This window comes from Podarcis bocagei (assembly GCF_964188305.1).
Source record: "Podarcis bocagei genome assembly, chromosome: 3".
Lineage (NCBI taxonomy): Eukaryota > Metazoa > Chordata > Lepidosauria > Squamata > Lacertidae > Podarcis > Podarcis bocagei.
Window position 1 is genome coordinate 8,402,915 of NC_138127.1, and position 25,680 is coordinate 8,428,594.

Consider the following 25,680-nt stretch of genomic DNA (forward strand, 5'->3'; position numbering starts at 1 on the left):
AAATATATTTTCAATATGTATCAATTTGTAAACACATTTTATATATAAAAAAGCAAAATGGTAATGTATTTTTGTATTATTATCTTTCGGAACAAAAAAATGTTTTCAAGATTCAGACAAATGCAAAACCTGAAGGGCAGTTGCCTTCCAAAGGATGTATTAGTCCAGAGGGCAGTGATCAGGTCAGTTCACTTAAAAAATCAGACTAAATAAATTTATCTTCCATCTCTAGTCACTGCTCCTATATATGTGAAGATGGAGTGGGTGACCCTTCAATTGTTATAAATTAAACTTCCTGTCGGCATAAAGATCAGCCATGTTTGGCTAAGTATTAAAATGTGGTTCATTAAGGAGGGCAAATTAAGATTAGCTCCTGCATCCTACCAAATTTATAGCAATTTAGGGCATCCCCAAAATGTGAACCAATCTAATTGACCTTACAGTCATGGCAATGACAACATGATCATCATCAGACGCTATGAGATACCATACTTCGGCAGTGCAATTGTGTGCTCTTAACAGGGTTTTGGGTGGAGAAATCAGCGGCATACATGTAAAATAGTTAATTCAAAGTTGGGAAGGGAAAAGAAGTCATTTGCAGTGAACCAGCCAGACCTAATGCTCCTGAACTCGCTTGAGACCAAAACGCAATACTATTCGCGATGTAGTTTTGGTGCGCAAAAAGGGTACACACACACACACACAAAGTAAAGTACATATTTACGCATGTACAAAGTATATACTGTATTTTATGGATGGAAGCATTGAAAAGTTCATGAAAAAGTGGGTACGAAGCAGGTACTATTTAAATGCTGACCTACTGTGCATTATTTCAGAAGATGTGAATAAAACAGGATGGAATGGATGGTATGATTGCGTACCAGTAAGAAGGTGAACTTAAAACTACTTAGTTCATCCTCAGAAGGAAGAACATTTTGCCCCCGAGGTTTCTAAACCCAGAGTTCACTCCAGCTTCTGCCAGCTATGAATAACATTTAAATCAGCCTTAGTTTGATTTATGAGAAAATTATAACTTAACAGTGTGGGCCTTAAAATGTGGAAAAAGGAAGAGAGAGTAATGTGGTGTACCAAGTTACTAAGTTACTAAGAATAGTTATGTTAGTGTTGGTTGTATTCAGACCCATCTTTCAACTATTGATATTTGCCATAGAGCCTAATTCAGTATTTCAGTATGCATTTCCCCCCACCCGTACCTCATAGTCCCTGGCAAATACAATACAGAATGGGTTGTAAGATTCCTCAACATCCTCTGCCTGCAGCAATCATCTCTGCATTACACCCTTCATTTATTTAACAGGCAGTTTTTATCCCTGCTCTCTTCTCTTGCTCGGGCATATGAAGAAAGAGGCTCAAATAGTTCTTTCATAAAAGGGGCAGCAGAGGGTGCTGAGCCGGTGGATTGTCTCACAGTTTCCCCCTGTGGTTAAATCACATTGTCTGTGATTAATTTGATGTCCAATACTTAGAGTTTCTGGGCTGATGCTTAATCAGAATAGTCGTATATGAGGCACTGCTGTGTCACAGTAACCTAATGGGGAAGCTGGGCAAACGCACATAAACGGGATATATAAGATCTACAGTTTGGTGGGGGTGTGTTGAAATTTAGTGAGCAACAGACAAATGTATAAATTGGGATTTGGTTTCCTATTTTCCAATTTAGGCACCTATTGGCATATTTCAAGGCTCTTTTAATAGGATTTCAAGATGGCGGGTCCAAATCATAAAATCATAGAATTGTAGAGTTGGAAGGGACAAAGTGGGTCATTTATTCTAGTCCAACCCCTTGCAGTGCAGGAATATTTTGCCAAACATGGGGCTTGAACCCACAACCCTAAGGTTAAGAGTCTCGTACCCTACCAACTTAGCTAAATGAAAGTGAATGATATACAGTTTGTGATGACAGAACATTAGACAGCAAAAATTATATGCCTGTTAATGTTGACTGTTACAGCTTTTTAGCTATGCAGTAAAAATATTAATATTTTAAAAATGTGTTTCTGTGCACAGAAGCAATTCAGCTGTATCCTGTGACATATAGCCCACCTATTAATATGTCTTGACAAACAGTTATTCAAATAAAGTGCAGCTGAATATATTTGAATGGACTGTGGGGACATGAACTACTTTGGATAAACAGAAGTGCAGTTTGCTCATACATTTACATGGATGGAGTAACTTGGGGGATTATCTGTAGACTTGGATAACCAGAATGTTTTTGATATGCATAATTTGGCTAAGGGGAATTCTAGTGTATTGTCAGTCCCAATGCCCTGAAGTCCAGCTTCCAAGCATTATCATGCAAATTATATTTTTTTGAAAATTATATATTATAAATGGAAAGCTGAAATTCTTATGATTCCCCCCCTTAAAATCTTGTGTTGTTGTTGTTCATTTAAAAAACAACAACCTTTATATTAAAAGGTCCACGATGCAACTGCAAGAGTTGATAGTCGAGAACACATCTATGCCTGCATAAAAACAGGAAAGGGCAATATTTTATTTATTTATTTATTTATTGCAGTCATATTGCTGGTGACATTTCCTAATAAGTATTATTATCATAATTATTTTACCTTTCCAGCAAGTCAGCAGCAAAAGCGAGTTTCAAAATACTTAATAGACAGAAGTAACAGTGTGTTCTGGATTAAAGCTATATTTCAATGCATTAATATTAATACTTCCAATTTGGAAGTGATCTCTTTTGAAATGCTTCTTGTATGCATTTTGTGTTTGTACTACATACATATTAAGAAGAGTTTCATGGTATGTGTTACTTATCTGATTTTGAGGAATGAATAAATTGCATAGAACAATCTCCAAAACCCTTTGAGGTACTGGAGACATTTAGTAACAGAAACAGTATCAACAACTACTTGACAGCCACTTTGCAGCATCTAAGCATCTTTATTATAGCTGAGCAGTTTATAACAGAAATCGCAAATACTAGGCATAATCCAAACTTGGAACACATTTAAGCCTCATTGTTTTCTTTGGTATTGTTAAGCATATGTTAGGTACCACTGGGATATTCTGATTTGAACTAGAGCTGGGTCAATATTTTCAGGTCATCTTTTATCTGCAATGTGGGAGAGAGGGAAACCTACCACCACAAATAAAAAAAATAAAAAAATGAGGGGTGGCAAAATGGATTCACAAACTTCTCTGTGTGGGGCAGGGGAGGGTTTGGCTTACTTTACTGTTGTTGTTTAGTTGTGTCTGACTCTTCTGACCCCATGGACCAGAGCACGCCGGGCACTCCTGTCTTCCACTGCCTCCCGCAGTTTGGTCAAACTCATGTTAGTAGCTTCAAGAACACTGTCCAACCATCTCGTCCTCTGTCGCCCCCTTGTCCTTGTGCCCTCCATCTTTACCAACATCAGGGTCTTTTCCAGGGAGTCTTCTCTTCTCATGAGGTGGCCAAAGTATTGGAGCCTCAGCTTCAGGATGTGTGCTTCCAGTGAGCACCCAGGGCTGATTTCCTTCAGAATGGAGAGGTTTGATCTTTTTGCAGTCCATGGGACTCTCAAGAGTCTCCTCCAGCACCATAATTCAAAAGCATCAATTCTTCGGCGATCAGCCTTCTTTATGGTCCAGCTCTCACTTCCATACCTCTAAGTACTTTACTAAAAAGTGCTAAAATAAGCCACTTATGTGGCCACATGCAGAAAGCAGAGGATACGCTGAAATCTCACAACTCTGCCATGTTTCTTGCTGAGAACATGTTGGAATGCACATTCTAACCCACCCACCCCCAGCAGGAAGTTTTGGAGGATTAGGAGACCCAGCACCTGTTGTGCAAAGCAGCATAAGGTTCATTTTTAAGGGCGGAAAGGGGGAGAAATTGTTGGTACCTTGTGGCCAATCCCCCTCCCCAATACTGTAAAACTTAATGGAGTTTCTCCCACCACCCTGAACAGAGCAGAATTTATCTCCTCCTCTCATAGGGAATTAATGTCCCTCCACAAAAACAAAAATGGAGCAAAATCCAGCTTGGCTGCCCTGCACAACTTACTAGGCCCACTAGTCCCCTCCATGTGGTCCAGGAGGCCATTTCAGTCAAGTCACCCCACCTTCTCTAAACTCAATGTCATGTTCTTGACATTAGGTGTGGGGCAGATGAAAACCCAGCTCAGCTAAAAGAGGCTTTGCAGAGATAGCATCAGCCAGCTGATTGGCAGTACCTGTAAAGCCCTCTTGCAAAGCACTATGCGAAGTGCTGGTATTCAGAAGATCCAGTAATGTCAGCTGACTGACATTTATTCACAAGTCCTTTTTTAAAGCACTGTGTAAAACAGCATTTTGAAAGGGACTTCTGTAGACTCATGGGCAAAAAAAAAAAAAAAAAATCACCTGTCATCAGGTGATTGACAGGCTGGAGGCTCTATCAAACTTGGCCCTCAAGGTGCATTGCAGTTCCATTGTGGACCTTTTAATATAATTTTTTAAAACAAACCTATGATACTTATGTTCACACTTCATCCTGATTTAATTGTTCTGAGTTTCTTTTCCCAATGTTTGCACGTTAGTGCCCCTGGAGATGACAATATCGTGCTATTTTGCAAGAAAAGTGGACCCCCCCCCCAAAAAAAACACCCTAGAACGTCTGTGGTGTGAAATGTTACAGTATTTCAGCAAGAAATGACTGGACATGCACCAATAGGAATCTAAGCATTTGTTATGTCTGCCCTGAAACTTTTCTGGGCATGAACCATGCTGAAAGTAGAACTGTGCATAATTTCATCATGAATGTATACTTAAAAGTATGTCTATGATCACATCTGTCTATGATCTCAACATCTCACATGATTGTAGCATGTGGATAACTAAAATGTACTTCAGTACAAATGAGAACTATAGACAAAATGAAGCGGGTTTTTTTGTTTTTTGTTTTAAAGCTCCGATGGGAAGGTAAACGGCGTTTCCGTGCGCTGCTCTGGTTTGCCAGAAGCAGCTTACCTTTTAGCACCAGTATAGTGAGATAGTGCCCTAAAAAGCACACTGCTGTGTTCTGTAGTTCTCTCTGTATCCAAATAATTTCAAGGTCTGGCTAAAACGAGTCTTATATAAGCACGTTTATATATACTAAAGAGCATATACATCACTCGCATGCTGAGTTGTAAGGGACCATTTAGCTACATTTTCAGGTTTCTGTTGAATGAAAGAAAGTGTAATTACCAAAACTGAATGTAAACCTTGGAGAAATGAGGAGATCACATAGTATTTATCGTAACAGTTTTCAATTCAAACCACCAAAGTCATGAGCTATGTTTCCGCTCCAGTTTTCTTCCCTTGTGTATGGCATTAGCTATTATACTGAAGGGCAAGAGCAAGGCAATCATCTCTAAGCTGCTGCATTATCAAGAGAGTGCTAGGTGTGCTCAGTGACCTCGAGTTAGCAAAAGAATCAATTTAAAAGGGGTGTAATTACACAGTAACTAACCATTTAAATGCATAAATACACATGTTACAAAACAAATTGGTTTTCTGAGGTAGTTTTTAATTATACACATAATAGCTGACCAGCAATTCCACACAGTAGTTTTCAGGTGCATCTCTGTATTTGAGTTCAATCAGCTGAGGGGCAATAGGTAACACCAGTTGAAATTGAGATACACTGCTGGAACAAATCTTTCCAGAGCTTTTTCCACTGGTAAGTACGAGCGCTCCAACTGGAGAACAGCCTTTACCAAAGGACTTTGAAGAAGCATGAACTTCGGGCGAAAAGGAGAAACAAACTAAGAGGAAGGCACATTTGGCAAACCCCCACCGTGATCAACTTCCGCCCGGAAACCTATGTCCCCACTATGGAAGGACGTGTGGATCCAGAATTGGCGTCCACAGTCATTTACTGACTCACTGTTAAGACAATCATACTCAGCTACGAGTGATCGCCAAGGAAGAGGACACAACCACTAAAATGGGGTGGACCTGGGAAAAGGACATAGGTGACACAGGGTTGGAGTGGTCCTAAGCAGTGTCCTATACTTAGCAGACCACAGCCACGTCCTCGTCGATGGCACAACTTTACAACAGCCATATGCCTAATGCGAGGAATTTCCCTCCCATTGACTGTAGAGGGAGGAGGAAAAAAATACAGTGGTGCCTCGCAAGACGAAAATAATCCGTTCCGCGAGTCTCTTCGTCTAGCGGTTTTTTCGTCTTGCGAAGCAACCCTATTAGCGGATTAGCGCTATTAGCGGTTTAGCGGCTATTAGCGGCTTAGCGGCTTAGAAAAAGGGGGGGAGCGAAAAAAAATTGCAAGACTTGCAAGACATTTTCGTCTTGCGAAGCAAGCCCATAGAGAAATTCGTCTTGCGAAGCGCATAGAAAAACGGAAAACCCTTTCGTCTAGCGGGTTTTCCGTCTTGCGAGGCATTCGTCTTGCGGGGCACCACTGTATTACTCCTAGATCAGCAACTGCCCTGTCCATGTCTTGCAATAACAGACCATAGGATAAGCAGTGATTCCAATCATAGCACACCATTGCTGGTATATAAACCAAACCCAAAGAGATCATAACTCATGTCATTGTAAGCAGTGTGCAACTTGATATCCTGGGCCCCATGGTATCAGTTCTTAGGGGCAGGGGCATCTTACCCATGGAGCCTAGTGGCACGGAGTGCCAGGGCGCCAAGTTCTGGAGGGTGCCAGGGAAGAGGTGGAGGCTGGAAGCGGCGCCTCCCAGCATCAGCTCGCCTCCCTCGCCTGCCTCTGACATGCCACGCTGAAGCAGCGCCGTGCCCAGAGCCTCCGTCTGCCGTGGCCACTGCGGCACGAAGCATCCAGCCTCCGCCTCTTCCCCGCTGGAGGAGCCGCCCTCCAGCCGCTGCCTGACTCCTCCAGCCCCAGCGACAGCACCATCCTCCCTAAAAAACTCTGGGAAACGGGGGGTGGGGTGGGCGCCGGAAGGAGCTTTGCACCACAGTGCCGGATATGCTTAGGACGGCCCTGCTTAGGGGTTCACATGGGTAACATGTCACTTTGTACCCAAACAAAGCACCTTGCCCAAAGAGCCTGCCTTCACAACTCACCCAGCAACATGAGCACATTTCTAATGCTTTACTTCCTAGAACCTTAACAGGTACCTTGCCCTGGGACTGCAGATTCAAGCACCCAGTAGCACTCCACCACTGAGTACCACAACAGAACAGGTAAGCAAGAGATGGGGGAATGCATCCTACAAAGTATAACTGCTGCAAATGTCTCCCCCCACATTTATGATCTGCGATTGTTATCTTGTGTGAAATGACATTGCTGTAATGCCTTTCCACAACCCCAACGCTGAGGATCACTGTCTTCCAACACGGAGGTACTAATCCCTGCACACAGGTAAGTTCTCCATTGGCAAAGGCCACACACTCCTCTCTATTGCAACTGTTAGCCAAAGACTCTCAAAGCCAATCACTGTTAACTTGCAGGATCACAGCGCTGAGCACAGAGCACAACAAGCTGCCATCACATGCACAGAGTTCCACTGCAACCACCAAACAAGCGAAGGTATGTATACTTAAAATCACTGGAGAGGCTGAGGTATGAACACTGAGTCTTTCTCACATTCCCTCACCAAGGCCTATAGTGCCTCCAAGTTCAGCAACTATGTCCTCCATCTGCTAGCTAATGCTTGTGTCTCCTCTTCCCTTTCCTAGCCCACTCTGAGAGAAGTATAGGATTCACCCCATGTCCTGCTCCACACAGACCAGGAGGGAAGTCCCACATCAATCACTAGCAGTGACCAAGATGTTCCTGGCTGTTTCTCTGTCGGATTGACAACCTACTTGCTCCAGGAAGGTTCATCCATGACATGAAGGCCAAGTGTTTCAGCCACAAGGGACGCAGCCACAGGAGTCTTAGGGGGATGATTCGCTGACAACTTCACAACCATCTTTCCCTTTCAGGCTGCACTCCATCCTGCTGTTTAATAAAGGCTTTGACTTTTCCCCATGTGTTGTGCCTTTCCTACTAGAGACTAATAGATCGGGACCCCTTTCTCCCACTGTAATAGGATCTGATTTCAGCTCTCCTCCAAATAGGCCTCTCATTGGGGAGACTCAGGGCAGCAAACCAGATAGGCTTAAGGTTAGTGGCCTCTCCTCTCTCTGCTCAGTCAGTTTCCATGGACTGTGAGGAGAAAGACCTCTCAGGGCACACAAATGGGATGGCTGCTACAGCCAAGAGTGTATGAGACAGTCAGTCGTGGGTAATGGGGGAAAGGAAAGGCAGACAGTGACAAGGGAAGTTGATTCTAAGGAGGGATGATGAGTCCTGCTGGGATGCTGCCCAGCAGAACTGGCCTATCAGGCAACATAGAAAGGTGGGATTGGTCACATAGTTGCAAGGAAGAGGACGTTGGCCAGAAGAACTGGTTGGCCAATGCAGGAGCCAGATGATTGGTTATGTTTTTGTTTGCCAGTCATGAAAAAGAGAGTGACAGTACTTTTCCACTTTTCCCTGATGGGGCTCAATCTCCCATTGCCTGCCTCACTGACCCACGCCCTGTGAACTGAGCCCCGGACGGTTCTGTTGTTTCTGTGTGCCTGTGGCTTCTCTTGATGTCCATTGTAGTCCCTTCCTTCTCAGTCTTGGTATTTTTCTCCCTTAGTGGGTCTTGAACCTTTATCTGGATATGCTTTCTGCAGCTGTCCTGCTGAGGGAGGACTATGGCTGCTCTGGGCTGCAACCTCTCATTCTTTCCTCTTTGTTTCAAAATGCTCCAAAATGCCGTGTTGAATTTTTGTGTTGTGCTCTAGAATAGTGCTTATAATGTGGCTGGAAACCCTGACTGTAGGGGTGTCTGTGTTTGACAGTGGTGCAGTTCTTTCTGGGACTGATTAAGTGAAGGGCACTTTGGTGCAAGGGCGTACGCGGAGAATATGTTCATTGTGTTCTTCTGTGCATGGACAGCATGTGATTGGTGGCTTTGGTGATGTTTTCAGGGATTCTGGGGATGCTTGTCATTTTTGTATTTTCTGGTGGTCTGTTTACCCTCTTTCCTGGGCTGAACATGCAGCAGATACAGCAGCCATTTCATTGGTATCATGGCAGTGTATCTGTCCCTTTGTTGCAATATGACTGTTGGATTGCTGTTAATTCACTAGAAATATAGCCATTCAGTTTTATGGGCTGTTCATGGTCGATCCAGATGCAGGTAGGTTATTTTGCAGCAGATTGTTACACGCCACCCCAATCTCTGAGCAGTGTGAGATTCCAGGGGTTCCAGGCACTTACACAGTGTTTGTGTTTCCTTTGAGAATGAGGCACAGCAAAGACTGGTGTCAAATTGTGTTGGTCTGCTGCAAAAAGCTGACCAGACGAATTCCTCACCATTTCTAATTGCATCTTGCAGTTGTATCAGTGAAATTGAATGTTCCCAGTGAAATATGGGAGATGCTCTGCAACTGATGGAACTATCATTAGGTCATTTCCCAGCTATTATAGGGTCTATCTCGAAATTTAGAAATTATAGATACTATGTACAGTATGTGATGGATTCATTGGTTTGACTCATGTAGCTCTTGCTTATGATAGCCTTGATAATATGAATGTGTTTGAAGGAGTAGCTTCTAAAAATGGGGACATTCTGACACTAATGCCAATAGTATGTATCCTACAAAAATATTCCATCTTCCTCTCTTCCACCAGACTTCAAGTTCTCTATTTGTCCTTGAACATTAACTGAATACAGAATGGATGGTATAGCTTCGCAGGCAAATGAAATATGGATAGGCTAAAAAGTTCCACTGAATTACACACTGAGCCTTGTACAACAACATACGTTCTTAAAATGACTACAGAGTTCTAATTCACTCAGGTTGCTCGGGGAACATTACAAATCACAATAGTGGTCGCTGTACAACACAGGAAATGTAGCAATATATTCATTCCAAAGTAATCTGTTGATATTTATTGTGTGTGCATCGACTTTTTAACCATATAAATTTCTTATTGTATCAAGGAAGCATTCTCTTTGCACCAAATAAAAGCAAAACAAATGAGGATATATGCTGGCGTTCATGCACTTTCAAGAATTTATTTTGCTGTTTGAATTTTATATTGCTTCATGGAGGCCAAGTGGGTTGTTGAAATCCTAGTTCGGAGACTCCATACTCCCAAAATAGATCACTGATTTAAATCGCTAGGGAAAATGTACTTGAATACAAGATACTTTTTTAGCTACATCAAGCAGGACTTGAAAATAGTGGAAAGAATATGGCTATAGCTTGGTCAAATGTATAAAAGTAAGAAAACAGTTTATCTGACTTTAGATCCAACTTTCCCCACAAATAAACATTTAACACTCCTATTTAAGATTCCGTCTAAGTTTGACTGTTCCTGAAGCAACATTAGTGTTCTTCTCTCTTAGAACATTCAGCTACAAGACCTTGTCTTGGATGAGGTCAGTGCTTACAGCATAATAGTAGGAGGCAAGGAATTAGGATTGGAAATTCTGTGGGCATTGGTGGGGCTGCAACAATGGCAGGTAGTAAAGGCTCAGGCCTAAATATGTGTCAGTTTGGTACAAATGTGTACATGTGGTTGAGGACATGTTGTAACAATCCAACAGGGGAAGGCAAAATGTTCTGAGAGTCAGTCTTCTTCCTTCACAGCCCTTCTTATGAAAATCCATTTAGATCAAACAATGCAAGTAAGGCTACCTCTCTTTCTATGTAAAAATAGCTGTACTGTGTTTAACAGCAGTCCACTCCATCTACAGCCTTCAGTGTGGTCGTTTTCACCAACTCAGGAAAAATAAAAACTCTGATCACAGAGGATACTCCCAAAGGTACTCCCAAATTTCAGTTTTCAGGCCATTTAGTTCATTATTTATTAATTGATTAATAGATATTTCATATGGGCATAAGAAAAGCCCTGCAGGATCAGGCCAAAGTGCCACCTAACTTAGAATTCTCTCTTCACAGTTGCCAGCCAGGTGCTTATGGGACACAATTATCAATTTCTCTCTGTTTCTACAACATTTATATATATCTCCCACGCATTGTATTCATCATCCTGAAGTATTTGCTGTGTATTTCCTCTCAGCCTACTTTTTGCTGGTTAAACTTCCTCTTTTAATCTCATCTCAGAAGGCAGGCTCTCTATTCATCTGAGCTATATCTGTCTCTCTGCTTTCATTACTGCTTCAGTCAATCATTCTTGAGAAAGTTTGAGCATCTTAGACCCCATCTGCACTATATATGTAAAGCAGTATCATACCATTTGAAACAGGCTCCTATCTCCCCCCACCCCCAAGTTGTGGTTTTTTAAGTGGTTTAAATGTCAATACCCCAAATTTCTCACATACTTTAATGGACTCATGTTCAATTTCCCACACTGAAATTAATTCTCTTAACATGTCTTTAAGAGCTGAGTTTTTATTCCCCCCCCCATCATAGCAGCCAACTCCTAGGGTCTGAGGTCCCTTCGGCCTCCCCAGTAAAATATTTGAGAGCCCCCCCCCCCATGGATAGGCAGTGCCATTCAAATGTGAGGATGTACCACGTCTTGTGATCTGTGTCAGTTTGGTACAATATTTTATTCAAATTGGCACCCCTGTCCCAGATACATTGCACCTTTTCATTATCCTCTCATTCTTTATTTATTGTTTGTTAACGCATCCCTCATGCCTGTGTGTTGATGGCGTACATACACACACACATTTGGGTAAATATACACAGTGAACAGACAAACTTATCGCTGCAGGAATTGAATTTATATTCCTTCTGTATTCACTTTCTGCTTTCCTGCAACTTACTGAAAACCTCTGTAAAAAAATAAAAAAAATATTTTTAAAAAGTACCCCCCCATTAGAGTGCTATTTTTTTTCAAATTATACTTCTTTATGTCCTATTGTCACTAAAATGGTTCTGGTTCATCATGGGAGACTTGTTATATTAATCTTATGCATGCCTCCTCAGAAGTACCTCATTGAATTCAATGGGGCATACTCCCATGTAAATGAGTATAGGATGATATCCTAAAATGACATTATGAACTGTTACACCCCCTGCCCCCCACCCCATACTATGAGAATATTTTTTGACACCATATTTGTGTTCATGTTACTGTAATGCCTATTTAATGCTATAAACATAACTATGGCTAAAAGTGGCTTCATTGTTTATGCATATACTTTTCAGTAAAAGCTATGTTTTCATTTGCATAGCTCCATACAATAATGCCATATTCCTGGAACACATTGCCCCCCCCCCAAGACTGTAAAAAACTAGATAGCTGGAGAAACTTTCTGTTATTTAGCTTTGCGACGTACTATATGCAATCTTCTCTTTTGCCTCCCACTCTTTTTTTAAAATAACATATTTCATTCTTTTCCCTGTTTCATACACCCTAGCCTTCTCAAAATTTCAAAGAATGTTTCCTTAATGCTGTTCCAAGCTAACAAAGCATATTGTGTTACGGCATCTGGTTTTTGAAGCCCTATTTCTATGCTCAAACAAACTAATACAATAAATATGCTTTGCGCAGAGCTTATTGTTTCTCCTTTCCTAGTTTTCTCTGTGTACTTTTAGCATTGTAAAACATCACATTGTCTTTTAATGTGAATACATGCAACCTACACCACTTTGAAGGAATGAAATATGCAGCTATAACCCAGTCGCCCTCTTGTAAAGGCATTTTCTTTTCTTTGCTGTAATTACATATATTTGCATATTTGTAAATATTTGTGAGAATGTTGTTTTGACAGTGAGCTGAACGTATGCTTGTCATTACCACCTACTATTCTATTAACCCCCTTATCGTTAATATAGACATGCTGTCTTTCATTGCCATTTTTCAACTGTCCTCCCTCTCAATAACACAAACACTGCACTTCTGAGGGGAAATGGCTCCTTGAACTAAAATAAATGCTAATAGAATTATGTTCAAGTCATTCTACATAGAATAGTAGCCTTAATTTTTATAATAGTCATTTCCAAAATCTACCCCTTGATGTCACCAATGTGTGCCGAACTTCACATTATTGATGTTGCTTTATTGTTTGTAAATTATGTTCTTAAACAAAACTGCATAATTTTCTAGAAGTCAATAATTAGAAATCACAAAACCCTGCTTTAAAAGTAAGTCACATAATACTGCAAGGGGAAAACTGCAGCTACTCCGTTCCACCATTCTCTTTACATTTTAATGCAGAACATCTTCATTGCATATTCATTGCAGATGATGTCTAAGTGAGCTGACAGGAACTCTTCTGTTTACCAGTGTGGGGTGACTAGAGTTTGAATTAGCCTATGAGGTGTCCTAATGTACCGTTACATGGTCAGATACTGCCTATATTACACAAAACACGACACAATTTTGAGAACAACAAACTGGGTTGGACATTCTCCATCAGAACTTATTTGAATCAGTGAAGGTCAAGAAAAGTTATCACGTAAGTGGGGTAAACCAGGTACCAAAACAGGGTAAGAGGAGAAAAAACAGCATCACATTCTTTAAAATGAATTGTTCTTAAGGCTCGCGGTTCTATTTTAAGGTTCCTTCAGATATTAACAATCAGGCACACAATCCACTTCTGGGTGCAGCCCTCCCATGTTACATTGATAAAATAGTTTGAAAGGAATCCATATTGCCCTTGTTTTCTGGAATAGTGGTGAGGATATAGGAGTTATGGTCTGACGTTACTACTGAGCTGGGAGAACTTGTTTTATGTGAAGTGTCATGCACTCAGGGTAATGCCACATTTGCTGGTGAACTGACTTTAATTTCCATGTTACGTTGAATGAATGAAGGATACCTTCATTATAGACTTGGAGCGTTTCTTATGAAATCATGGCTTTCCTACCTAGAGCTGATTTAAAGGGGACTGTTTTATGATTGAAAGTACGGGACTCTTTGTTAGATTTATTAACTTTTTCTTTCTCCCAATGTTGAAATCAGGTAGAGCTGAGATGGGATGATAATAAGCAAACTATCCCATTTAGTTGATTGCTTTGTGTTTTATGTAAATTATTACACTTTGATGCTATAAATTATTATAAATATAAGGCTTGAATTAATCATTACTTTAATACAGCTAAGTATAAGTGCTTCCTTTTAGGCTTATCGAAAGCGAATTTAGAATGTCACATTTTATTTGAATTCATATGAAAATTCATATGAATTCATATGAAAAATAGAACATTGAAAATACACTGAAAATAAAGAGCAATGAATAGGCTATTGTTCCTTAGCAAATAAAAAAAGCCAAGAACAAATTGGTTTGGCAAAAAACACCTGCAAAAATGAAACTACTCTCTGATCAGGGACCATTTTACGTAGACGAATTCCTAATTCTAACCCTAGTTGTAACCCAAGCAAATAAATGTCTAACCCTCTTCTCCAATTATTTACAAAGTACAAATTATTTTTGGGATTGGTATTTCTTATTGGTATCAATAGTGCAGAGCACTGTGGCCAGATTGTTAAGTGAAGTATCTGGATATACACGAATTACACATGTACTGAGAGAACTTCATTGGTTGCCAACTAGCTGTCAGACTGTGTTCAAGGTCTTTTCATTGACGCATGACACTCGGAACCAGGTTACCTGAAAGATTGACTTCTCGTATACAGGTATGTTTGACCACCAGGTTATCAGGAAAATATACCCATTTTCCATGGTTGTCTCTGCTGTCTGGAGCACTCTTTCTTCTGTGATTTGTGTGGTCCTGTTAGTTATTTTTTAGGTTTCTCCTGGTAACAAACCTTTTTGCCCAGGCCTTTCCTTCAATGATTCTTTAATTTTAATTTTATCTCTGTATCTTTGTACCTGCTGTAGCATTTTACTGTTCGGGTTTTTCTTACATAGCTAATATTGTACATAGCTAATATTCTCATGTTTAATTATTTCATATCATGTTTTTATGTTATGATTTAATTTATGTTATACCCCACATTAATAACAGTCCAGAAGCAAACAAACAAAACAGTAGATGGCAATAAATAAACTGTCTCCCATCTTATATAACAGACAATATTCTATACAATATTGAGAAGGCAGAGGGCCTTCTTGGTAGTGGCACCCTCCTTGTGGAACGCCCTCCCTTCAGATGCCAATGAAATAAACAACTATCTGACTTTTAGAAGACATCTGAAGGCAGCCCTGTTTAGGGAAGTTTTTAAGGGCTGATGTTTTTTATTATGTTTTTAGATAAGTTGTAAGCCACCAACAGTGGCTAGATGGGCAGGGTAAAAATAATAAAATTAGTAGCAGCAGCAGTAGTAATAATGCTATATAGTAATTGAGTAACACTGGGAAGTACTACTTATTCATTCTGAGGGCCACTTCTTAACTCAAGAAATCTGTTCCACTGTGTTAGCCGTAGAAAAACATTGCTGCTGCCATAAGTGAAATGAAATCACTGGATTATACCGTATTTTTCGCCCTATAAGACGCACTTTTTCCCCTCCAAAAATGAAGGGGAAATGTGGGTGCGTCTTATGGGGCGAATGCAGGCTTTCACTGAAGCCTGGAGAGCGAGAGGGGTTGGTGCGCACCGACCCCTCTCGCTCTCCAGGCTTCAGGAGAGCCCCAGCGCCAGCCCCACAAGGTCGGGGGACAGAGGGAGGCGGAACGCCGCCATCCCGCTGTCTCCCGAAGTGGTTTGGAGGCTGACGGCGGGGAGAAGAGCGCTTCTCCCCGCTGCCTGCCCCACCACTCCGGGGACAGCAGGGAGACGCGCTGCGTCTCCTTGCTGTCCCCGGACCTGATCGCAAGGCGGGCGGCGGGGAGAAGAGCGCTTCTCCCCGCTGCCTGCCCCACAAGCGCCTGGGGGGGAAATATTTTTTTTTCTTTATTTCCCCCACAAAAACTTGATGCGTCCTATGGGCCGGTGCGTCCTATGGGGCGAAAAATACGGTAATCTTTCCATCTAATAGTGAGCTCAGGTAACTCAATGTCTATAAACCTGGAAGCAGAACAGGACTATCCTAAAGCCAAGATACAGTGGTGCCTCGCAAGACGAAATTAATCCGTTCCGCGAGTCTCTTCGTCTTGCGGTTTTTTCGTCTTTCGAAGCACGGCTCTTAGCGGCTATTAGCGGCTTAACGGCTTAGCGGCTTTAAGAAAAAGGAAACAAACTCGCAAGAACTCGCAAGACGTTTCGTCTTGCGAAGCAAGCCCATAGGGAAATTCGTCTTGCGGAACGACTCAAAAAAATGGAAAACTCTTTCGTCTTGCGCGTTTTTTCTCTTGCGAGGCACCACTGTAGTGAGTTTCTCTAACAGGGAGAAGTCCCTATTTAAAAACTGTCTTTAGGAACCTTATAACTTACTCTGTCGGTGGCAGCTGAGCTTAGTGTGGGTGTAGTTTGTTAAGGGTGCTGGAAATGGTAGCTCTGTGATAGAGAATTTTTAATTCTCGGGATTCTTCTTTTTTTCTTTCTTTTTTGGGGAGGAGGCGTGCATGCAAACCAGATCACAGAGTGAAAGTCCGCTGTTGAAAGGTGCTTTTCAGGCAGATAGCTCTGTATATTCAGTTGCAGAAGTGCAATGACTTGAATAAAGCATTGTGGCCTGATGGAGCATTGGAACACCCGCCCACCTCTCCCTATATTTAGGGCTGTGCGCTTGATGCTGTTGTGTGTCATCTGCCGTTGGGACAGGGGCACAGCAGGAATTTCCCCCACTTGGCTGATTGGCTGGTGCCATTTGGGTTTCGCCTCCCGTGTAGGAAATCGTCACAACTTGTAAGGTTGTGGATAGGCTCTGGTTCAGGTGATAGGGATGGGAGAACGCTCCCGCCATCCCTATGTGAAGGGTGTTCCATTAAAGGAATCCAGGGACTCGATGGTTTGGTCAACCCCTGAGAGGGGGTTGTGCCCGTGCCTGAGTCCAGGGAGGCATTTGGGTGGCGGAGATAGCCTGTTGGTGCCTCAGGTCAGCACTACCTGCAAGGGTGCAGGGAGCTAGTCGAACCAGAACCTATGCAACCATTCACTTTCTGTAATCAGTAAAGTTGTGACCTAAATTCTGCCAAAAACCAAACCAAAATTTGAGTCTTGTCTGAATTTATTTAAGGGAGAGGTTTAAAGGTCTAAACTAGCAAAGCAAACTTCCTGTAGTGTTCATCTACTGCCAACACTTAAGGCCAATCATTGCAGAGATTATATCTGATGGAGAGAAGATATAGCCAAGAATAAGATGTGTCTGTCTTTGTCTGTGTGTGATTAACCAAATGGCCTGTGGGAGTGAGCAGCGTTTGGTCTCCCCCCCCCCTTTTATTTTAACAATAGCTTAAATGAGTGGTAAAGAAACAACCTATAATTCTCTTGAAAGAAACTACACCTATCCATCATGTTATGTGGGACGGGCATAATTGAAAATGTTTTGTCTTAATTCAATGCATATTTTGTGTATTGTGTAGTGCAGTGTTTCCCAACCGGTGTTCCGCGGCACACTAGTGTGCCGCGAGACGTTGCCTGGTGTGCCGCGGGAAAAATTAAAAAATTCGAAAGATAGCTTCATATCCGGAGAGGCGGCCTTCAGGCGAGTTTTAATTTTAATTTTCCTTCTCCCACTTAATGCCCCACGCTCGCCCGAGCAGCTTGCAGTCCTCGGTAACCACGGCGACCCGAGGGAGGGGAGGGAACAGGGAAGTCGAGGGCGGCGGCGAGCCGCGATGACGTCAGTGGGCCGCGCCGCCTCGCCCTGGCATGGTGTGAGAGCCCCGGCTAGTGGCGCGAGCTTCGGAATAAGTGGGATCCGCGTGCGCGAGACCGAGATCGCGGGTAAGGAGCTCAGCCCTGGGCAGGAGGAAGCGGGGCCGCGCGTGCGGGCCACATCCCCACAGAGAGCGAGCCTCCCCCGGCCCACCACTCTGGGCAGGTCCACTCGCATGAGGGGGCGGCGATGGCGACGGCCGGCAGCTTGCCTGCAATGCCATCCCTCGAGCAGGCGAGGAGCCCGGAGGCTACCAGATGCGAGTCCTCTTTCCCACCCTGCTCGGGAGTCCAGAGCACTTGGTCGCATTCAGGATCTAGAGTGGGGAAGCGGGGCTTGTGTCTGGGCTGGACACATTGGGCTGCCTGTGCCGCTCGACCTGCGGCGAGAAATCAGGGTGGGAGTCACGACCGTGAGGCAGGGCTCCCAAGTGTGGCAGAAGAGGACACGGCCGTCGCACCTGTCCTTAGGTAGGAGCTTCTTCCGTGTCGACCTGCTGCCCTAAAGTCTTGGCTTTTTTCTTGGCTTTTTGGCGGTTGGCACAGAAGGAAGGCAAGGGGGAGGGGGAAAATTGAAACTTACACTTTCGTGCGTCCCTCCCGGCGTGACGCTGCGCGCTGACGTCACGGGGCTGTAATGGTGGTGTGCCTCGAGATTTTTGTCATGAAACAAGTGTGCCTTTGCCCAAAAAAGGTTGGGAAACACTGGTGTAGTGCACTCTTGTCTGCTCTGTGCTGGTAATACTTCACTTCCAGGAAGAAAAACCTTTTTTATATATTTAATATGTGGTATTTAAAGATATGCAGAATTGAACCTGTAATGACACAATCGCTGCATTCAGCTGAAAAATTATTTTTACAGGGGGTAGAGAGCAATGGAGCTTTAAAGCTATGAAGTCACAAAAAGAACTTATTAAATTATCAATTGTGGTTTTTTATGATTAAGTAGTGTTAATGTTGACACCAGAGTCAACGCGCAATGTACATTTTCTGCAAATTCTATTGAACGTTACCGGCAGATCCGTTGGAAGGCTTAATTTCCATTAGTTTCCTTCTGACCTCCTGACATTTGAGTGTAATTCAAATTATTTTAATGGCTTATGCTGTTTGCAATACACATTTTACATTTGAAATGTCTTTAGATGCAACTTTCTGAGCTACTGCAATACCTGTATGAATGTACTCTGTTAGCAAATCTCAGCATGCTAATTAGTATAATTTGTTTTAAAAAAGCTTCTGACTTGGATGCTAACCACTGTGGGTGGAGTTCAGCTCATAGAAAAGAGATTCACCACCACCCTCTTCCTTCAGCAGCCTCTTGCACCACTCATATAGCCATTCCATTGGATTCAAGTCACTGTTATTAATTAGCACATTATGAAATTTCTAAGACACACCTTCATCACAGAATCTTATGATGATGCCTGTCTCATAGTATGAAGTCATTATATTACGCTTCAGAATTTGCATGTGTTTCTCAGTCCAGTGATAATTACTTTTAGGACAAATGTAAAAGGTCATATGGTAGAATCTGTTACAATTTTTATTTTTTTAATGTCAGGCTTAGAATGAGTAGCACCTTGGACCTCTGGGGGAGACTTTGCACTAGTTGTAAAATTTATTGTTGGAATGAACATGTAAATTGTGAGTAAATATCAGTTGCGTCACTTAATATCCGAAATGACTGATTATCTTTGATAATCAAAGTTCAATGGGAGGAACAGCATTTCAATACGAAAAAGAACTACTATCAGTGATTTAAACGTTACTGCTGAATTATGCATATCATCTCCACAAGCACTTTTTAATCCAGTCCAAATAACTTTATTGTACTAGCCAGTGGCCATGACAAATCTGAATCAAAAATAAATACAAGCAAAAGGGGTGCCGTGCCACAAATAACAGTCTCTGTTGGGATCTCTGCGTCTTCCTTACAGTTCACTGCTATAATGTCCAGGGTCTTCTTTCTGATCTTTTTGGCCGCCAAAGCAAAACTTTTCATTTCCTTTCTCATAGATGATAGATTGAAATGTGTCCCATTCCAGCTAATGGCTTTCAGTATTCAACATACTTACTCAAGACAGGCAGTATTCAACATACTTACTCAGTCGGCTGTTTTGGGGAGGCTACACCCACCTGTCCTATCCCTGGCACAAGGGCTTTGCAATTCTCTCTGCTTTTTTTCCTTTACACCTCCAACAAAGTGTGCAAAGGAGAGTGGGGTAGGGTCACAAAGGGTTTCCAAAGGCTTCCCATGCTGCTGCTTTCCTCCCTGGGGTTGCAAGTAGAATAGGGAAGTCCGAGTAAAAAGGGGGGGAGAGTCTCCCCTTTGTTCCATTTTCTTGCTGTTGTTGCTGCAGACTCTTTCTCAGGGTTCTTTCAGTGCCAGTGGGCGCTTGGAAATCCAGCAAGGGAGGTTGACAGCTGGCCAGGACCTGTAACATCATGTGATTGGCAGGTGGGTTGCCCCACCTACCTGCCCCATTTGGCCAATAAGGCCATTCCTGGTAAGAATCTGACCCATGAAGCCAAAAGCATTCCACGCCTCTGGGAGTTTTGACTGTGAAGTGGACCTTCCTCTCCCTCTCTCCTCCCTGTTCTGAAGTTTTCTCCAACTCTCTGAAAGTTATTTTGGAAGGGCACAGGTTGTCAGGTGGAGAGGTGGTGGTGGTGGGGAGAGTTATGTGCAAGAAGTGGAAATCTTAGTGCTGACAGTGTGATGGCATTGGATGCTACCTTCGAATGTAAAGATCTTTACACCAGTGTGGTGTAGTGGTTAAGAGCGGTAGTCTCCTAATCTGGGGAACCGGGTTCGCTTCCCCGCTCCTCCACATGCAGTTGCTGGGTGACCTTGGGCTAGTCATACTTCTCTGAAATCTCTCAGCCCCACTCACCTCACAGTGTTTGTTGTGGGGGAGGAAGGGAAAGGAGATTGTTAGCCGCTTCGAGACTCCTGAAGGGGAGTGATAAAGCAGGATATCAAATCCAAACTCTTCTTTTTCTTCTTCTATTGAGAGGGAATAGCTGGATTTTCATATCTCTAGCTACTTTTTATGTTTCTTTTTTAACCATGGTTACATAAAAAGTATTTTTCATGTTAATCATTGCCCTCACCTAAGGACTTGAAAGGGTATAAAATGTATTTTTAAACCTTTGTAGTATTGCCTTAAAAGTTGTTTTCCACTGAAACAATTAAGTGTGAGTGTAACAGGTTTACAAAGACAAAGGATAAAACGTCCACACGTAATAGATCACTGAACTCTGGCATACGGTCAAAACAAATTTGTATGTGATTTGATTTTATAATGACTTCTTTTCTTTCGTGCCAACTAACTATTACACAAATAGCATGTTTTGGATCCCATTAAAATTATTTCTAGTTTTTTTTTTTTTATCTTCTTCAATACAAGTGTAAATATTCACCCGTGCACAGTTACTGTGGTTCTGGATTATATTATTGTTATGAAAGCACATCACATCAGTCATTTTGAAACATATGTCTGCTCAGCAAAGGCAGCAACGAACTGAAAAATTGGTATTTTGTTTGTGTTTTTAAAATGGCTTCGCTCTGCAGAGAGGGGGAGAAAACTAGAGTTATCACCCCACCCCACCCCCATGAAAAATGCACACATATGATATTCAGCTCACAAATGATCACACAATTTAAGAGTTTAAGAGTTTCTTGAACTATATATAAGCAGTTTAGGGATTCATTGACTTCCAGCATATTTGAACAACTCTTGTTGACATCCTGCTCTTATGAGAGCCTGAAAATAGCCACTGCTACACCCATTGTTGTTGACCCGTTGAAAGTAGTTTAATTTCAACAAGGGATGTAGAAAGTTAGCAAGATCTGTTCTGACCCATATTTGTTGCAACCAGCATTGTTTCTTTCTTTTTGCTGAAGTTTGGCTTCAAAATGTGTGGACAGACGGAAAGCCTCCTGGGAGGAAGTTCCATAGATGGTATGCCACTACCAAGAATATCTTGTTACCAGCCTCCTAGTTTCTCATTTGGATTGGACCACATGCAGGACATCTTATTTTGATTATAATTCCCTGGTCATTTGGACGCTGCATCAGGTCCTTCAGGGCTTGATGAGCTTGACAACAAAACTTTGAATTGGTTTAAATAATGATAAGACATTTATTTCCTTGTGGTGCTAATACCTGATCCTGCTGTTCAAACCCTTCTTTTCTTTCACATGAAACTGATGATATATACATGTTCTAAGTGCTTTTCAAATGCCTTCACCTGATTTATTAAATTGTATTACATTATAATATAAAATCCTTTTGCTTTTAAATGATAAGTTGTTTTACATATACAATATTCTTTTTTCTGTTCTCCATATCATCGTGGTATACTATCTGCTAATCTCTGAACTTATATACAATTGCATGTCCAGAGCTTTATAAAAATGTATACCGCTATGATGTGAGCAGCAGAAAAATATAAAACTACAAATCTTTTAATGATTATATATTTCATTTTATATGTCTGTAGTCTTGCAAACCGTAAAACATTAATTTTCAAAGACTTCCTAGAGACAGATACTTCTCTCTGTGTTTACTTTTATTAATCTATTATTTTTTAAAAGATAGTAATTCTTTTTCTATCAAAAACTTTTATACCCGAGACACTGCTGCACTATTAAATATTCCCAGCTTGGTCAAATGTATACTACACTATAGCATGTTGATTTTTTTCAGCTTCCAAATTCCAAAATTGAAGGGTGTTAACAGGTTGTAACATGACTTGGGAATTCATAGGATAGTTCGGTTAAATTAATAAAATGTAGTTTTGCTTGATAAGTAGCTTGTGTGTTAAACTGCAATTTTTTTTTTTTAAAGATTGCCATGTACTTGCAGTTATATTCTTTATTAATATAATTTAACTAATACAGTGGTACCTCGGGTTACATACGCTTCTGGTTACAGACTCCGCTAACCCAGAAATATTACCTCGGGTTAAGAACTTTGCTTCAGGATGAGAACAGAAATTGTGCAGTGGCGGTGCAGCGGCAGCAAGAGGCCTCATTAGCTAAAGTGGTGCTTTAGGTTAAGAACAGTTTTGGGTTAAGAACAGACCTCCAGAACGAATTAAGTTCTTAACCCGAGGTACCACTGTAACTGCTGCCTTCCATGTTGTTTTTGCTGCAGTAGCAGCACCTAAGTGACCTTTCCATGGTACAAGCCACGGCAGTGTGTGTGGAGCACCTGGGCTGCCCTCTGGCCTTGCTGATGTGGTCCAAATGAAAGCAGAGCAATATGTTTGACACCAGCTTTGTTGCAAGAGTTGCTGGAAGGAGACACCGTACAACCACCTCAGATACTCGACTCTGGATTTGTGTAGGGTTTATTCCTTAGCATTTGCCTGCATCCCCAGAGATGCACCCCAATGTCTCTCAAGACAGACAGATGCCAACAGGACCAACAGAATTTATTAGTATTTGTATTATTTAGCATTACCTGGCATTTTTAGAAGGTGAACTTAAATTTCTTTGGTTTTCCAAAAACCGGTTTATGTGCTTCTTCACCAATTGTAGACTTACCAAGCCAAATGCTGTCCTAGAAAAAAAAATATTATTGGTATGGCATATTTGAATTCTTCACACCCAAATCTATATATTTTGAACCGCTCACTGAATTTCCCCCAAAAAATTATCATTCGCCCCCTTAAAATAACGATACTACAGTGTAAAGCACAGTTGCAAAAAATGTGATCAGCTGACAAATGTGGTCCTTTCCTATCCTAACAGGTCATAAAGCTTGCCTTTGAAGAATTTGAGCTAGAAAGAGGATACGACACCCTGACAGTAGGTGACGCTGGAAAAGTGGGAGATACCAGAACAGTGTTGTATGTGTAAGTACACAATAACATTCATGTTTTACTCTTTGTATTACCTTCTCGAAGAAAGGATCCCGACTTTTACGACTTCGTTTTTAAAATTCATTTTTAGCTTAAATTGTGCAGTTGTTGTTTTTTTTTAAGTCTGAAGACTCTTTGGAAAGTACATTCACAGAGCAGGAACTGGGATGGAACAACAACGGGAAGGAAAACAAGTGAAACCACTTAATGCATAAAATTATATATATATATTTAAAAAGCTAACATTGTGCACATCCAGATTTTGGAGATGGAACTAGTGCTTCTTATTCTTAATATTTTTAAAGGCCTGCTGTTAATTCTAGCTAAAAAGTAAGCTTGGGTGGACCCCAAGACCCATAATTTTCAGTGTTGAGGAAGAGCACTCACTGCCTTTTGTATTGAGATGTACAGCTTTATTTTAACTATTGTGCTCATCACAAGGACATTGGGACTTCAGTGATAGTTGGAGGGATAGCTCAGTTGGTAGAGCATGAGACTCTTAATCTCAGGGTCATGGATTTGAGACCCACACTGGGCAAAAAAATGAGCATGTTCAAAGAGCACAGGCTACCTCAGTTACCTTCAGGAACAATTACTTCTATGGGCCTTGCATTGGCATTTTGGGCTTATGCTAATGGTAATTTTTCAGGGCAGAAGGAGTGACTTCCCTCTTAGTGGGATTTCTTTTTATTAAAAGAAAATGTTTGCAGAAAGTTTAGGAGCTCCTTCCACGATGCAAATTGTGCAAGAAAAGAGTGGTGGTATAGGCTGCTAGATGCATCCATTAAGTGTCACAGATTTCATACGGAAAGTGCACATAATGTAGAAAGCCAGGAGCCTGCGGAGGTATTTAAATAAGGACAATTGCTTTCACCGCATTCCTCTCTTGAGAGAACAGAATGTTCTGGCTTCCTTAATAAAATCCAGTAATTGCTATCTCTACCCAGATTGTTGCTGACAATCTTGTGTTGTCTACAAGTTGCCTTATTTCACCGTGGACTTCCAACACCTGCCATTTGAGTTGACACTTTCGACTCATGCCAGCCTCTGATTTCAACATGCAAACATATCACTCGCTACCTGCCGTGACTTCATAGAGCTCTTATAACTGGCAGGTCCTCCTTTAGCATCTTTGTTCTAGCGTGACATTTCACTCCCAAACCTGGAGTCGTCGTGGAGCAATCACTCTGTAACTGGAAGACACAAGTTGAAGAGCATAATGCAGATATGACAAGGCGTCACACTTGTGTCTGTGCATGATGCTACTGTTTCTTTTATCTACAGGCTGACTGGCTCTAGTGTCCCTGATCTCATAGTGAGCATGAGCAACCAAATGTGGCTCCATTTGCAGTCGGATGACAGCATTGGCTCACCTGGATTCAAAGCTGTATATCAAGGTAAATTTCTGTTAGAATGAATAAATGAAGCCACTCTAGGCAAGAACGCAACTAGTCTGTGCTAGAAAAGTAAACTAGAACTGGGTGTTACAGCCAGTACTGTTTCAACCCACTCCTGCTGCACCTCATTCATTTTTCTTTTAAAACTGCTACTACATTCCATTACTCCTGAGCAAGCTCAGTTTCCATCAGAATTAAGGCTTTCCCCTTAGGTGTCTTTCTTTCTTTGTTTAACTGTACTTTTATACATCGTTGGGTTCCCCAGAGCATACTAATACGTACCTTTTGTTTCTCAGGTGCCCCGTTTTGGGTACAGTGCTGTTGGCACAAACTTTGCTGTTAGGAGTGATACTTTGTTTGTCTGTGGATCATTAAAAAACACCCGCTGTTCTTATAGGAATGGATCCAGAGATCGATCTGTAGAAAGAGGTAGCTAGAAGCTGACTTCCCTCCTCCATCTTTTCACTGGCAGTCCCCAAGTGCCCCCAAAAGGCTGTCTTGAGGGTCATGGGACCCTGCTGAATGAAGTGGGAAATTGCAGGAGATAAGGCATTTTCTCTGAGAGTTAGCCCAGGACTGTAGCAGGAGAGGAAAGGGTTAGCTGATTGGTGGGTTTATTCTGCTTTATTAGTTTCTCTGTTTGGCAAAGGCTAGCAAATTATTGCTGCCTTTGGGAGCTATACTGCAACAAAAAAGGGATAAAAGAAAGCAGACAATTGTGGGATAAGAACAAGTTA

General features: G+C 41.8%; 1 protein-coding gene across 1 annotated transcript in view; it reads left to right on the forward strand.

The window, feature by feature from the left end:
• CSMD1 (CUB and Sushi multiple domains 1) overlaps positions 1 to 25,680 on the forward strand; it is a 998,673-nt gene that overhangs the window by 714,059 nt on the left and 258,934 nt on the right. The window contains exons 11-12 of the mRNA XM_081189289.1: positions 23,437 to 23,540; positions 24,831 to 24,943. Coding sequence (XP_081045415.1) covers positions 23,437 to 23,540; positions 24,831 to 24,943 — 217 coding nt within the window. The remainder of the gene's footprint in view (positions 1 to 23,436; positions 23,541 to 24,830; positions 24,944 to 25,680) is intronic.